The following is a 13,265-nucleotide window of genomic DNA, read 5'->3' on the forward strand; positions in this document are numbered from 1 at the left end:
TTAAATAAATACCATTTCTATTTTTCAGCTATCATCACAAAACTGTGACTTTTAATAATTCGTCACTGCTTCCAAAACTAACTTTCTTTCCTAATTACTAAAATGTATCAATGTGTTATAGTAACTAAATAAAAAGGGGCACTAGCTCAAAAACTGTTTGCCGTTTTTTACAGTAGTGATGCTAGCAATTTTACATCCTTAAGAAAGTGGTCTAGCAGGCAGATTGTTTGAGCTGCTTCTAAAGGTTAGTATTAGAATTTTTCCCAGGAGCCATATTTGGGCTTGGTCTGTCTAAAGTGGAGTACCCTGAAGATTGAAACTCAGACTCTGCCCCTGTTCTGCTCCATGCAACTGAGCAAGATGCTGTAATAGTGAATGCGTTCTTTGTCCCAAGATGTAAGAGAATCCTGCATTTTTCTACCATTCCTGCAGATTTTGCACCTCAGTGCAGAGTACAGGGAAAGAAGACCAGGTTCATTATTGCTGCTTATTGTTAATATGTGTGTGGATTCAGACACTCAGGCCCCTTATAGTACTGTAAAACTGGGCCAAGGATGTCCGTTATGGCTGGGGTGACAACTGTCTCCTGATTATACCACATCATCTGGCCGGGTTCCTATTACGTGATCGAAGTTTTGAAACTTCAAACACAACAATGTTGAACTTGTCTGTTCAAAGTTTCAAAACTTCGAACACGGGGAAAAAAAGATGCAACAGTAAACTAACTGTTGCAAGCAGAGGGGCAAGCACCCCTGCACCTCCCACACTCCCCGCTCTTTAAATATACCAACTCAGAGATCATAAATATTCCCTTTCCGCACTATAGCACGGTCTCTGAGTTGGTATATTGAAAGAGCGGGGTGTGTGGGAGGTACAGGGGGGGGCTTGCCCCCTGCTTGCAACAGCTAGTTTACTGTTGCACTTTTTTTTTTTTTTTTTTTATGTGTTTGAACTTCAGCAAGTTCGACTATATGGTTTTGACCATATGGGGTTCGAACTTGTTTAAGTTTGATCACGTAATAGGAACCCATCTGGCCGGGGTCTTAGAGGCCTTGAGGATCCTAGAAAGTCTTCATTCAGCAGACATATTGCTCCAGGTGGAAATGAGTCTCAGTCTGGGTGGAGCACTTCTCTGTACCACATCAGTTGGTCAGCTTGTATATGATATCCTATGACTAGCATAATGGTGAGGGAAGCAATACTCCCAGGGGGTGGTGGAACAGGGTCATGAACTATGACCTTTCACAGAAAAACAATAACAAGTTTTCACCATAACATTCCATCTGTGCTGTCCATTTCCATTCTTCCTTAACCTGTGGGTTCAGTTCTGATCCTCAGAACCAACTCTGCTGCTACAGTAGCTCATGGGAACCAAAAACTCTTGAGCGCATCCCTTACCCACATTGCATCTCTCCCAATTATCTCAGATCGAGTTTGCTGATCGAAAAAGACAAATGCTTTCATGGAGACTATCTGGAACTGTAAAAATATATCCAAAAGGTTATTAATTCATATATCACCTGTTCTTCGAGAATTCAAAGGTAGGGGGTTGGTCTCCCAAATATGCAACAAAGTCAAGATGATTTAGGATCTTTGCCTGTAAGTGTTTACGTAGATATTTTTATACCCCAAGTAGACTCCAAAGACTTTTTCCTCAGGTGGATAGCAAATATTGGAGGTGTGATGAGCAAGAAATATGTGGCTGGGAACATATTTTTTGGGAGTGTAATGAGCTGGCAGACTTTAGGGATTCCCTGCGGACAGCTCTATCAGAGATGCTGGATGACTGGATTGGATTGAGTGTCGAAATTATTTTTTTGAGCTATGATACAGAATCAGAATTGCCTAGACATAGTAAAGCCTTGCTGAGTCAAATTATATTGGCTGCCAAAGAAGCAATTACTAGAAAATGGAAATCAAAGTCCAAACCAACTGTACTAGAAGTAGTGAATATAGTAACAGAGATAAAAACAACTGGAATTGAGATCTTTAGAAAAGGGAAGGCGCATACTACACAGGAAAAACTGGAATTGTGGGAACAATATATGCAGAGAAGGAATGAGGTTTAAGAGGCAGGATTTGAATGATCCATATAATGCTTAACTGACAATGATTGGATAGATTATAAGTGATATATAATGTTTGAAACTGCAGTTGTTTCAGTGGTGTCTGTGATGTATAATGTTTGCAACTAAAGTGGTGTCAAAGTTGTTTTTCATTTATGTAAATATAAGATTGCCTGTGTCTTGTGTGATAATTTAATAAAGATGTTTATTGGAAAAAGGGTAGGGGGTTGGAGGGTGGGAAGTTGAGGAAGAATGAAAATGGACAACACAGATGGAACATTATGGTGAGTGCATAACTTTTTTATCAGATGATGTCAATTTTCATTCTGTCCTCAACCTGTATCTTGGGTGGACTTAAGGAAGGATGTTCCTAAGCACCATTGAGACGAATGATGCTCTACCCCTGGAGACCAGATCCTGTTTTTAATGAGTAATAAAAGTATGGGAAGTACTCCAAATTGCCGCTGAACAGATATCATCCACAGAATTCTAGACTGTAATACAGCTGATGTTCCTATGGAATACAGCTGATGTTGCTACGGCCCTAGTTGAAGGGACTCGCAAGGATTTTGACAAGAAAACACCCAACTTGGTATAGATCAATGAGATAGTTTGAGCCATCTGGCTAAGGTTACTTTGGTCACAGGATTTCCCAGTCTGGTATGTGAGAAGTAAATAAATAACTGGTATGACTTCCTGAAATGTTTTGTTCTGTGACGATGGAGTCTTAACTGTCTGTGAATATCTAGCAAATGTAAGTAATATTCACCATTGTTAGAGAAGTTGGGGAAGAACACTGGCAGGTTAATACGTTGGCTGATATTTGTCTTTGAAACTACCTTAGGTAGAAAATAGGGGTTGGTTCTGGGTGAAACTCTGGGCCAGATTCTACAAAGCCTACACTGTGTACACGATAGGTAGTCAATAAAATTCTTATCACATTTTTTGTGCTTTCTAGTCACTCAATGATTACAGTAAGTATACATGTCTACACTTTGTGGTAACCTTTATGAATCTCTGTCAATATTTAAAGCTGCAAGAATACCAGTAGGAAAACTAAAATTAGGAGGAAGAAGATGTGAGTTATGTCTATGTTGTCTGTTCACTCAGAACGGTGTACACTTAGTGTAAGCTTTATTGAATCTGGCCCTCTGTCTTTGTGAAAAATTAGGTATGGAAGTTTAGAAGACAAAGCTTGAATCTCTGAAATCCTTCTTGCAGAAATTACTGCCACTAAGAAAATAATTTTCCAAGACAGGAACTTAGTATCGCACTCATTAACAGGTTCAAAGTGAGAGACTGAGTGACTGCTTGCAAAACCAAGTTCAGGACCTGTGGAGGAGTAGGATCTTTGTAAGGAGGCTTTAAAAGAGTACCCCTCAAAAAACCTTTACAAAGCTTATGAGAAGCAAACAAAGAGCCTTTGAAAGTCAATGTGAAAATTGGATATAGCTGCTAATTGTACTCTGATTGTGGAAGCTGAAGCCCCTTACTTGAAAAGCAAAGCTAAAAACTGCAGAATAAAAATGAATGGGAGCATAAAAAGGTTCAGTGTCATTCAGGAGCACCCAGTATGCAAGGCTACTATTTACTAGAGTAAAGCTTTTGTGTAGAAGGTTTGAGAATATAACTGTGTGTTTCAGACATGGGAAGAGAGCATAGGTTGTCTGGCTACTAATGGAATTGGAGAAACCAAACTGTCAGCTTCAGATTTAGAATGTCCAGATGAACCATGCCTTTCGGGTGAGACAGGAAATATGGAGCTGGATCCAGAATCCAAGGCTGTCGAACTAGGTGAGGCTAAAAGAAGGGGAACCAAATCTGTCGAGGCCAGTAAGGTGCCATGAGGATAACTGTGCTGTTCATCCTGATTGCTTTCTGTAGGAAATTGGAGATTAATGGAATTGTTGGAAAGGCCTATAGGAAACTGGAGAGCCAATTTTGAAGAAGAGCATCCCTCGGTAACGCCCCCTCTGGGGGGATCAGGGTAAAAAAGTTGCTGCACTTGTTATTTAAGCAGCAAAAAAACAAGGACCAAGACAGCTAAAACCATAAATTTAATTGTAAAGCATAAAAGATAAGTACATTCGGACAATTCCTTCATCAGATCAAAGAACAAAGTGTATTTAACTTTTTTAAGTAGCACTTGACCAATCACAGACTCAGAGCTGCACCACACTTCTTTCCTCTTCTTCAGAGCTCATGCTTATAGCAAGTTAACCATTTCAGTGCCTGAGCTTGCATTCTCTCAAAATGGGTTTATGGGGAAGATATCCATTCAACCCTGGGGTTTATCAGCTTGTAAATCTGCTATCCACTTCTGTTCGATTGCGTATATTGCCCCCTCTTTTATCTGGTTCACATAACTGTAGTACCACGAAAGTAAAGTTATGTTCAGGTTTATTTAACTTGTGTTGATATAAATATAAATGTTAAACAAACTGAAAATAGTACACGAAAAACTAATAATCCTAAGACAAACACTCCACCAGGCAGCAATGACACCAATATAGTCTAGTTGAACTTTTATTTAGCGCTTTCATCAGGTAAAATGACTTCTTCAGAATACAGCCTATTTAAAAAACACAGTTTAAATAATACCCCTTGACCAATCATTGCAATATGCATTACATCATTCCCTCATTTTATATCATTAATATTAATGCATACAAAATTGTATTAAAATATACATATAAAAATGATCCAAAAGTTTTAAATTGTTAAAACATTACTACAGATACTAATACATATAAATATCCAACTGTAAAACTTATAGATCTATGTATAATTCAAAACATGAACATAGATTTGAGCTTTAACAAAGGGCACAAGGAAATCTTGTCATTTAACCCTGGGGCCTGGTAAGCATTTACTTTTATTTGCCACTTTAATTCCAGTTATTCCAAAAAAACCTCTACTGGTCCCCCTCGTGGCCCCAAATCAACCTGTTTTACCACAAAGAATCTAAACCCATGCTGAGGGTGACTATTGATATGTTTATAAAGGGCATTTTTTTGTTTAATATCATAAAGGTGTTGATAGATTCTCAGTCTAAGTGCATTCTTTGTTTTTCCCACATAGTAGCTCTCACGAGTCACATAGTGCCACATATACAACCTCTTTACTATAACAATAATGCTTTTTCCCTGTTTTTATACTTCCAAAATTCTTAATCTTAATGCTCACAGATTCCATCATGTAAGGGCATTGGGGGCATCTTCCACACCTACAACTCCCGCCTAGCTGCCCAAAATGCTTGTTTTTACTTTCTAATAGTCCTTTTAATGAGGTGTCTTTCTTATAGACCACAACAGGTTTGTCCCCTGTTTTTTCTATGACATCAATGTCCATATGAAAAAGTCTCCAATATTTGTTGATAATATTCTTAATATCATAAAAATTTGGAAGTAAAAGTCAATGGCACAAGGGGAAGATTTGTATGTATTCAGCTCTGAATTCAGGACTTCATGGGTACTGTATGGGCAGTACCTTGATGGTATTGTTCTGTTCTGGAAGGGGAGTGAATATGACCTGAACAGGTTTTTTCACTTTCATTAATGAAACAACTACTTTCTTAAGATTCACCATGAACAAAGATTTGGATTTTGTTAATTATTTGGATGTTGCTATCATGAAAGACTATGATAGAGAATGTTTCACTTCCAACTGTACAGAAAACCAACTTATTCAAATTCTTTATTACACTTCACAAGCTGGCACCCATTGCACTAAAAGAAGGCTTTGGTAAAAGGCCAGTATGTAAGATTGGCCAGGATGGTGTCTGAACCTGATGATTTCAAAACTGAATGTGACATTATGAAGGATATGTTAGAGAAGAGAGGGTACCCTGAGATGTTCATAAACGACATTGTGATTGAGGTTAAAAATAAAAGGACAAGTGGGCATTTTTCCCCCCTTTTAGCCAAGGAGAATTCTGATAGAATAAGGGGATGAGGGAATCAGGCGACACAGTTTTGGACGTGCATTAACATTGACTTTTACTTCCAATTGTTATGATATTAAGAATATTATCAACAAATATTGGAGACTTTTTCATATGGACATTGATGTCATAGAAAAAATAGGGGACAAACCTGTTGTGGTCTATAAGAAAGACACCTCATTAAAAGGACTATTAGAAAGGAAAAACAAGCATTTTGGGCAGCTAGGCGGGAGTTGTAGGTGTGAAGATGCCCCCAGTGCCCTTACATGATGGAATCTGTGAGCATTAAGATTAAGAATTTTGGAAGTATAAAAACAGGGAAAAAGCATTATTGTTATAGTAAAGGGGTTGTATATGTGGCACTATGTGACTCATGTGAGAGTTACTATGTGGGAAAAACAAAGAATGCACTTAGACTGAGAATCTATCAACACCTTTATGATATTAAACAAAAAAAATGCCCTTTATAAACATATCAGTAGTCACCCTCAGCATGGGTTTAGATTCTTTGTGGTAGAACAGGTTGATTTGGGTCCACGAGGGGGACCAGTAGAGGATTTTTTGGAATATTTGGAATTAAAGTGGCAAATAAAATTAAATGCTTACCAGGCCCCAGGGTTAAATGCCAAGATTTCCTTGTGCCCTTTGTTAAAACTCAAATCTATGTTCATGTTTTGAATTATACATGGATCTATAAGTTTTACAGTTGGATATTTATATGTATTAGTATCTGTACTAATGTTTTAATTTAAAACTTTTGGATCGTTTTTATATGTATATTTTAATACAATTTTGTATGCATTAATATTAATGATATAAAATGAGGGAAATTATGTAATGCATATTGTAGTGATTGGACAAGGGGTATTATTTAAACTGTGGTTTTTAAATAGGCTGTATTCTGAAGAAGTCATTTTACCTGACAAAAGCGCTAAATAAAAGTTCAACTAGACTACATTGGTGTCATTGCTGCCTGGTGGAGTGTTTGCCTTAGGATTATTATTATTTATTATTATTATTATATATAAATGTTATTTAGGGGAGAGACAAACAGGTTGCAGCATGGCTGGCCCCATCTTTGGAATATCCTTTCCAGCACCTTCTGATTGAGGGACCATTTGTGAGGTAAAACTATGCATCTGCACAATTTGTCTGCTATCACATTGGAATTCCCCAGAATGTGCGTTGCTATGAGAAAACGGGTGGATGAGATCACCCATTGCCACACTCTGAGAGCTTATTGACACAATGGGTAGGATCTGGTTCCTCGTTGTTGATGTAACAAACTACTGACAGGTTGTCCATTTTAATTGTGATTGTCCTTGAGGGAAGAGCATCTTGGAAGGCCTGTAATGCTAAAGGCACTGCTCTAATCTCTAGGACGTTGATGTACAAATTGGCCTCTACTGAGGACCAAGTGCATTGGACCATCCTTCCCAGACAATCCCCCCCTCCAACTGGGAAGCATCCGTGGTCACTGTGGCCTTGGCATGAGGAGGAATGAAAGGATGACTGTAAAATTTGATCCAATTGAATCCACCATGTAAGATCTCTTTTGCAGACACTGGTGATCATAATTGCCATTGTCATTGTTTGGTAAAGTATGAACCATTGTGTTGCAAGCAGCCGTTGTAAAATTCTCATGTGAAATCTGACCAAGGAAACAAGTGTTATTGATGCTGCCATGGACCCCAGTGCCTGAAGAACTAATCTTGCTGGTACTTTATTGCTGTTGATTATTCTCCTGACTTGAAACTGGATTGTCTCCAGTCTTTGTGGGGGGAGGGAGGCAATTGCGGTCTTTGTGTTTAAAGAAGCCTCTATAAAATCCAGTGTTTGTGCTGGTTCTAGGTGAGATTTTTCATAATTTATGGTCATGCCCATTAAAGACCATGTTTGGAGAACTTTGCCTCTAGAATTCATTGTCTGTTCATGGCAGTGATGAGCCAGTTGTCCAAATATGAAAGCACCCGGAATCCTTGCAAACTCAAATGAGTTGCTACTACTGCCATGCACTTGGGGAACACCATGAAGGCTGTAGTGAGACCAAGGGGCAGTAACCTGAATTGGTGGTGACTGGTTCCCAGCCGGGAGCACAAGAACCTTCTGAATCATCTGTGCATGATTGTGATAGTATGCCTCCTGAAGGTCTATTGAGCACATCCAGTCACCTTGTTCAAAAAAAGGAAGAATGGACTGAACCGTGACCATCCGCAATTTGGTTTGCTGAACTGATTTGTTTAGATTGCTGAGATCCAAAGTCAGTCTGCAGTCCCCTGTCTTTTTTGGCACTAAAAAGAACCTTGAGTAAATTCTGGAGAGACTGTGGTCTGGTGGGACCTCCTGGATTAACTCTTTTTTTTTCTAGCAACTTTTAAATTTGTAGTGCTACGTGTTCCCTTTGAGTGGGTGGAAAATCTGTGATTTTTTTTTTGTAAGTTGACAGAGGAAGGGAAAATTGTATACTATAACCTCTGGATATTGTCCTCTGCACCCATGTATCGGATGTTTTCTATGGCCAGGCTCTCTGATGCATGGAAAAGTGACTGTCTCCAGAGCAGGACAATCAGGTCTCCTTTCAGGAGCACTGAAGGGGTTTACCAAAGAAAGAGTCTGGGTACCCTTGGTTTTGTGGGCCCCCTGTGCCATGAGGGTGGTGTCTTCCATTAGAGTTTCCTCATCTTTTCCTGGGAGAACCACGACCACGTGTGCCCTGAGAAAGACCCTTGGAGTTTCCTGAACCACATTTTTCCACCACTGTGTTGATTCCTTGAGAAGTATCTTTGTGGTGTGGAAAAACATATGCCCACAGGAGAAAGGGTTTTCCCATCTTTCTCACACCTTTTCAGTGTGTCTTTAACTTTAGGGCCAAACAAGGATGTGCCGTTAAGAGGAGCATTGATAAAAAAGAGTTAAAGGGCTCCACAAAATCCAGGCGTATCTCCTTATGGTAACAGCTGAACCCACTGCTCTTGGTCGTTCCTTTGGCTTCATGCAAAATGAGCCTAATGGAAGAACTAGAAATTGAATTTAGGGTGGTCAGCTGAGAGGTAACAGACTAACAAACCTCTTCAGAAATATCTCCTGAGAGGGTAGCTGAAAGCTCCTTAATCATATCCCTCTGTAGTCTGGTGAAATGTGCCAGGTAGTTCAAGGACCATAAGGCAAAAGTCTTTGACACACAAACTTACTTCCCAAGTCTGTCCATCATCTGAGACTCCTTGTTTGGAGGATGACTAGTGGAAGTTTCTTCTGCTAGTTCCTTTTTTGTGGCTTCTGCCACGACTGTGGCATCCAGAGGCAAACCTTTTGTCCAGAATGGCTTATCCTTGGGGGCAGTGATAATTTTAACTGGTCTATGGGGGTCAGTTCAGTGAAATCAGAGGCTTTCCATGCCTGCCAAGAGGTCAACTCAATGAGCTCATCGGTGGGCAGAGTTACCCAGAAAGTACGTGGGTGCATACCAAAGGTCTGCAGGTACACAGATTCCTCAGACGAAGGATCGGTGGACTTCCAGTCCCCTCTCTGTTTAATGATGTCTAGGATGTCTCCAAATGAAACATCATCAGGAGGTGAACTTGGGGATCCTTTGCCCTCATCAAAGTCCGTGTCTTCTGTGATAAATTCTTCCAGAGAATCCAAGTGCTTCCTCTTGCACTTCTTCGTAGGGACCTCCTCAGTGGGGTGGTCTGGGGAGGTATCTGAAGAAGAGGGGGAACCTTTCTGGAAAACCTGAGGCTTTGGTATTCGGTGTCCTGCTGGAGGCAGTGGTTAAGGTTCTGAATGAAAATGTGCCAGAGTTTTGCTGTTCAAGAGGGAAGGAACCAACTGACTTGCTGAAGCAGACATTATTCTCTCCATATCTGCCAATGCAGATCCCCTCCAGAGAAGGAAAGTATACCAAATCTGAGAGGGCAGACTTCGGAACTGTAGTCCCTCTCCGCCCTGAGGAAATCCCTCCAGCAGCTGGAGACAGGCTGATCCATGCCATTCACACCATTTTCTGATTTAATCCTGAAGAGAAATGGATGAAAGTGCTTAAAATTTGTGGTTTGATAAAGTGTGTCCTGCTTTTGATTGCCATGTGTGCACAGTGATACAAAGTTTTGGTGTTATTACAGCACGTGTTTGAGTGTCTTCTTTTGGTTTTACATAGGATATTGTTTTTGATTTATTAGTATGCATCAACATGAATTTAAAAAGTTCTATTTATTTTGTTAGTTCTGCTGAAACTGGCCTATGAAATCTAGTTTGTAAGAAAGCTGTGCCTCATAAATTTGTTTCTTTTTTATTTTAAGGAAACATCTAGTTTACGTCTCCGCCACTTGAACAGCCTGCACAAGTTTGTGTCACACGCTACTGTGGAACTCATCTGGCTCAACGAAAGGGAAGAAGAAGAGCTGGCCTATGACTGGAGTGACAATAATCCCAACATTGCAGCAAAAGAAGAGTCATTCCTCGTGAGTATGATGTCAAGTACAGAATGCCTCGTTTGTGGCAGTAGTATTGTGCAATCAGATTTGGCCAGGTAGTAAGAATATTAGCCTACCTGTTAAATGTCATGCTTGTACAATTCTGCGTCTCCCAATGAAAGCCACACACAAGTAATCCCTGTGTGATAGTGTACTGTAAGTCATATGACATTTGCTTTATTCAGGAAAGCGTAACTTGCAGAAGGAAACAAAGGAGAGTAAGGCATTACTTAACTGTTAAGAGTAACAGTGGAAACGTTGACTGTGGGGAGCTGTAAGAAGTATGTGTGGGATAAGAAGGAGAAGAGAGAAAGTTTCAACAAGTGCAAGGACCAGAAATAAAATCTCAAACCTGAAGGTCATTATGGAGATGAGATTTTCTGTGCATGTTGATTGTACCTGCCCTGCTCCGTGTTTCCATCTCCTGATTTAGCTCTTGAGTCCTCGTGGATTCTTAGATATTGTTTAGGCTAGTGTTTAGTGTATTAACCAGTCATGTATGGAAAGCTCCTCATACTGGATGTTCGGACTGTATGGATTCCAAGATATGAAAAGTTGTCTGTGAAAATTTAGGGAAAACTGTACGTTTGTATATTTTGCATTATAATGTATTTTATGTATTGATGTAAAAAAGTTTTGACTTGTGTCTGTGTAGAGGACAGTTTTACCTGAAAAACATCTCCTTATACTTTTTAAACAGAACTTAGTATTCCTGTATTTGCTTTGGCTTTTTTTAACCTGCTTTTCAAAAAATGTTTAGGTCTGTAAAGATGACTATAAACCGCTAGAGTTGTGACATTCTACAGCTACAAGGTGTGAACATTAAGACTTCAAAATGCTAGTATAACATTGTACTTGCATGTGTCTGAGCATATGTTAGGTTCATAAACTGCAGGGGTTTTAATGGCCTAACATTGACAAACTTGCTTTCTGTTTTTTTTTTTTTTTTTTTTACAAAGCCATACTTGTTACCATTGTGGTACACTTGTATAAATATTCTGCAGTTTTGATGCAATAATGCTATGCAATACATTGGTACTTTAATGGGGCATTCATTACTGTTAGCTTTTTGCAATTCTATGTCTTTTTGTTAACCAGGTTTAGTTCTAAATCCATTTGTATGATCTAAAGAGTAGCCGTATTTGAATGGATTACTTCCTCATTACCAACTCAGTTGCATCTTAGTACCTGTAATTAATCATGATGACTGCACCTTAACAGTTGCACTCAACTGAGTTTGACTTTAAGTGCCATATTTCTACATCTACAAATGCAAACACCAGTAGACATCCATGCACAAATAAGCTCTGAAACATCCCCCCTTCTCTATGGTGCATATCAGGCAATCTTGCATTAAAAATCACTTCTGTAGGAAGTGGACTTGTATATGTGGTGTAGCTAGATAAACTGCAGAATAAGCATATCGTAGCCAGATAACTTTTATTACATTTTTTTCTTTACATTGGAATGAATTCCTTGTAACGTGTTTCTACCTGTCATTTCAAATGTTTGTTGTATACATTTGTGGTATGTGCATGCCTATGCTGTTATATGTAAGGAGTTGCTGATTTGTACATCAAATCTGAGTGCTAATTATTAGACATGGAGGGTGTCATCCAGACAGAAACACACACACACACAAACTATATGTATTAGCCAGGTGACATTGTAAAGGTTTTATTACAGACTAAGGAGGGCTCGTAATTTTTACATACTCCTCCCTAGGGGATAGCATGCAGATTGTTTTCCAAAATAATCTTAACAGTGTCCTACTTTCACAGCATCACTCTTTACCAAGTGTGAAGGTTCTCCCTTCTAGTTAAATAAAATGTCACATCTTAAAGGAACAACACATATTTTTCGCAGAACTGTGTTTTGCTTAGCTTACAGGGAATGGTGCATTATTTAAATGTATGCAATGTAAAATGTTAATAAAGGTGTTACATCTATATGTAATAAATGGATTTACATTGTAGACTTGGAAAATCTGACAAATAAGCTAGGGGCTCATAATGCACATACTGTAACAGCAGCATTAAAATACGTCAGTGTTTACAAGTAATGTCAAAATGAAAACCCAATAAATAAGCTACTGACTGAAATAGATGTTACTTACAGTAGACTTCCCTCTTATCCAGTCTTGCTGGGACTGGACCTTAAGCTGGATAAACGAATGCCTGGTTAATCAGAAAAGGCATACAAATAGCATTTATAGGTTGTAACTGCCTACCTCCTCCAGACAGATTTTAAATATTGCGCTTATAGACTTAGAAAGTTGCTAGAATAACAGCATTTGTCTTTCCATGTATTTTCTGAAGTCTGAAACTCAAATGTCTGGCATTATTTAGTTATTTCAATCTTCATTGATTTGCCAGAAAATCACAAATTTTATGAGGAATAAGCCAAAAATATGAGGGAAAAATCTGGACAGTTGAGAGGTGAGCATTCTCTCAACCTCTTAGTGCAAGAACTCTGGGCAAAGTATGAAATAATGGGATACTGTGGCCCAAAAATAAGGTTCGATTTTAAATATTGCCCTTTTTAACTTGCTAGAATAACAGGATTTGTATTTGTGTGCATTTTCTGAAGGATATGAAGTCTGAAACTCATATATCATTATTTAGTGACTTCAATCCTCACTGATTTGCCAGAAAACCACAAATTGTATGAAAACCAGACCAAAACTGTGAGGCTAAATCTGGACAGTTGAGAATTATGTTAATACACCCCTACATAGCTACCTTCTCTCTGCTCTCACACAGCAACACACACCCCTTCTCTTTC

General features: G+C 39.0%; 1 protein-coding gene across 1 annotated transcript in view; it reads left to right on the forward strand.

Annotated features, from left to right (window-relative positions):
- LOC122792184 (microtubule-actin cross-linking factor 1-like) overlaps positions 1-13,265 on the forward strand; it is a gene marked incomplete in the record, with an annotated part of 3,579,694 nt that overhangs the window by 1,221,842 nt on the left and 2,344,587 nt on the right. The window contains 1 exon segment of the mRNA XM_044059907.1: positions 10,308-10,469. Within this exon segment, the coding sequence (XP_043915842.1) occupies positions 10,308-10,469 (162 nt within the window).

The sequence above is a fragment of the Protopterus annectens genome, chromosome 1.part2 (genome assembly GCF_019279795.1).
Source record: "Protopterus annectens isolate FY-2018-M chromosome 1.part2, PAN1.0, whole genome shotgun sequence".
Taxonomy (NCBI): Eukaryota; Metazoa; Chordata; order Ceratodontiformes; family Protopteridae; genus Protopterus; species Protopterus annectens.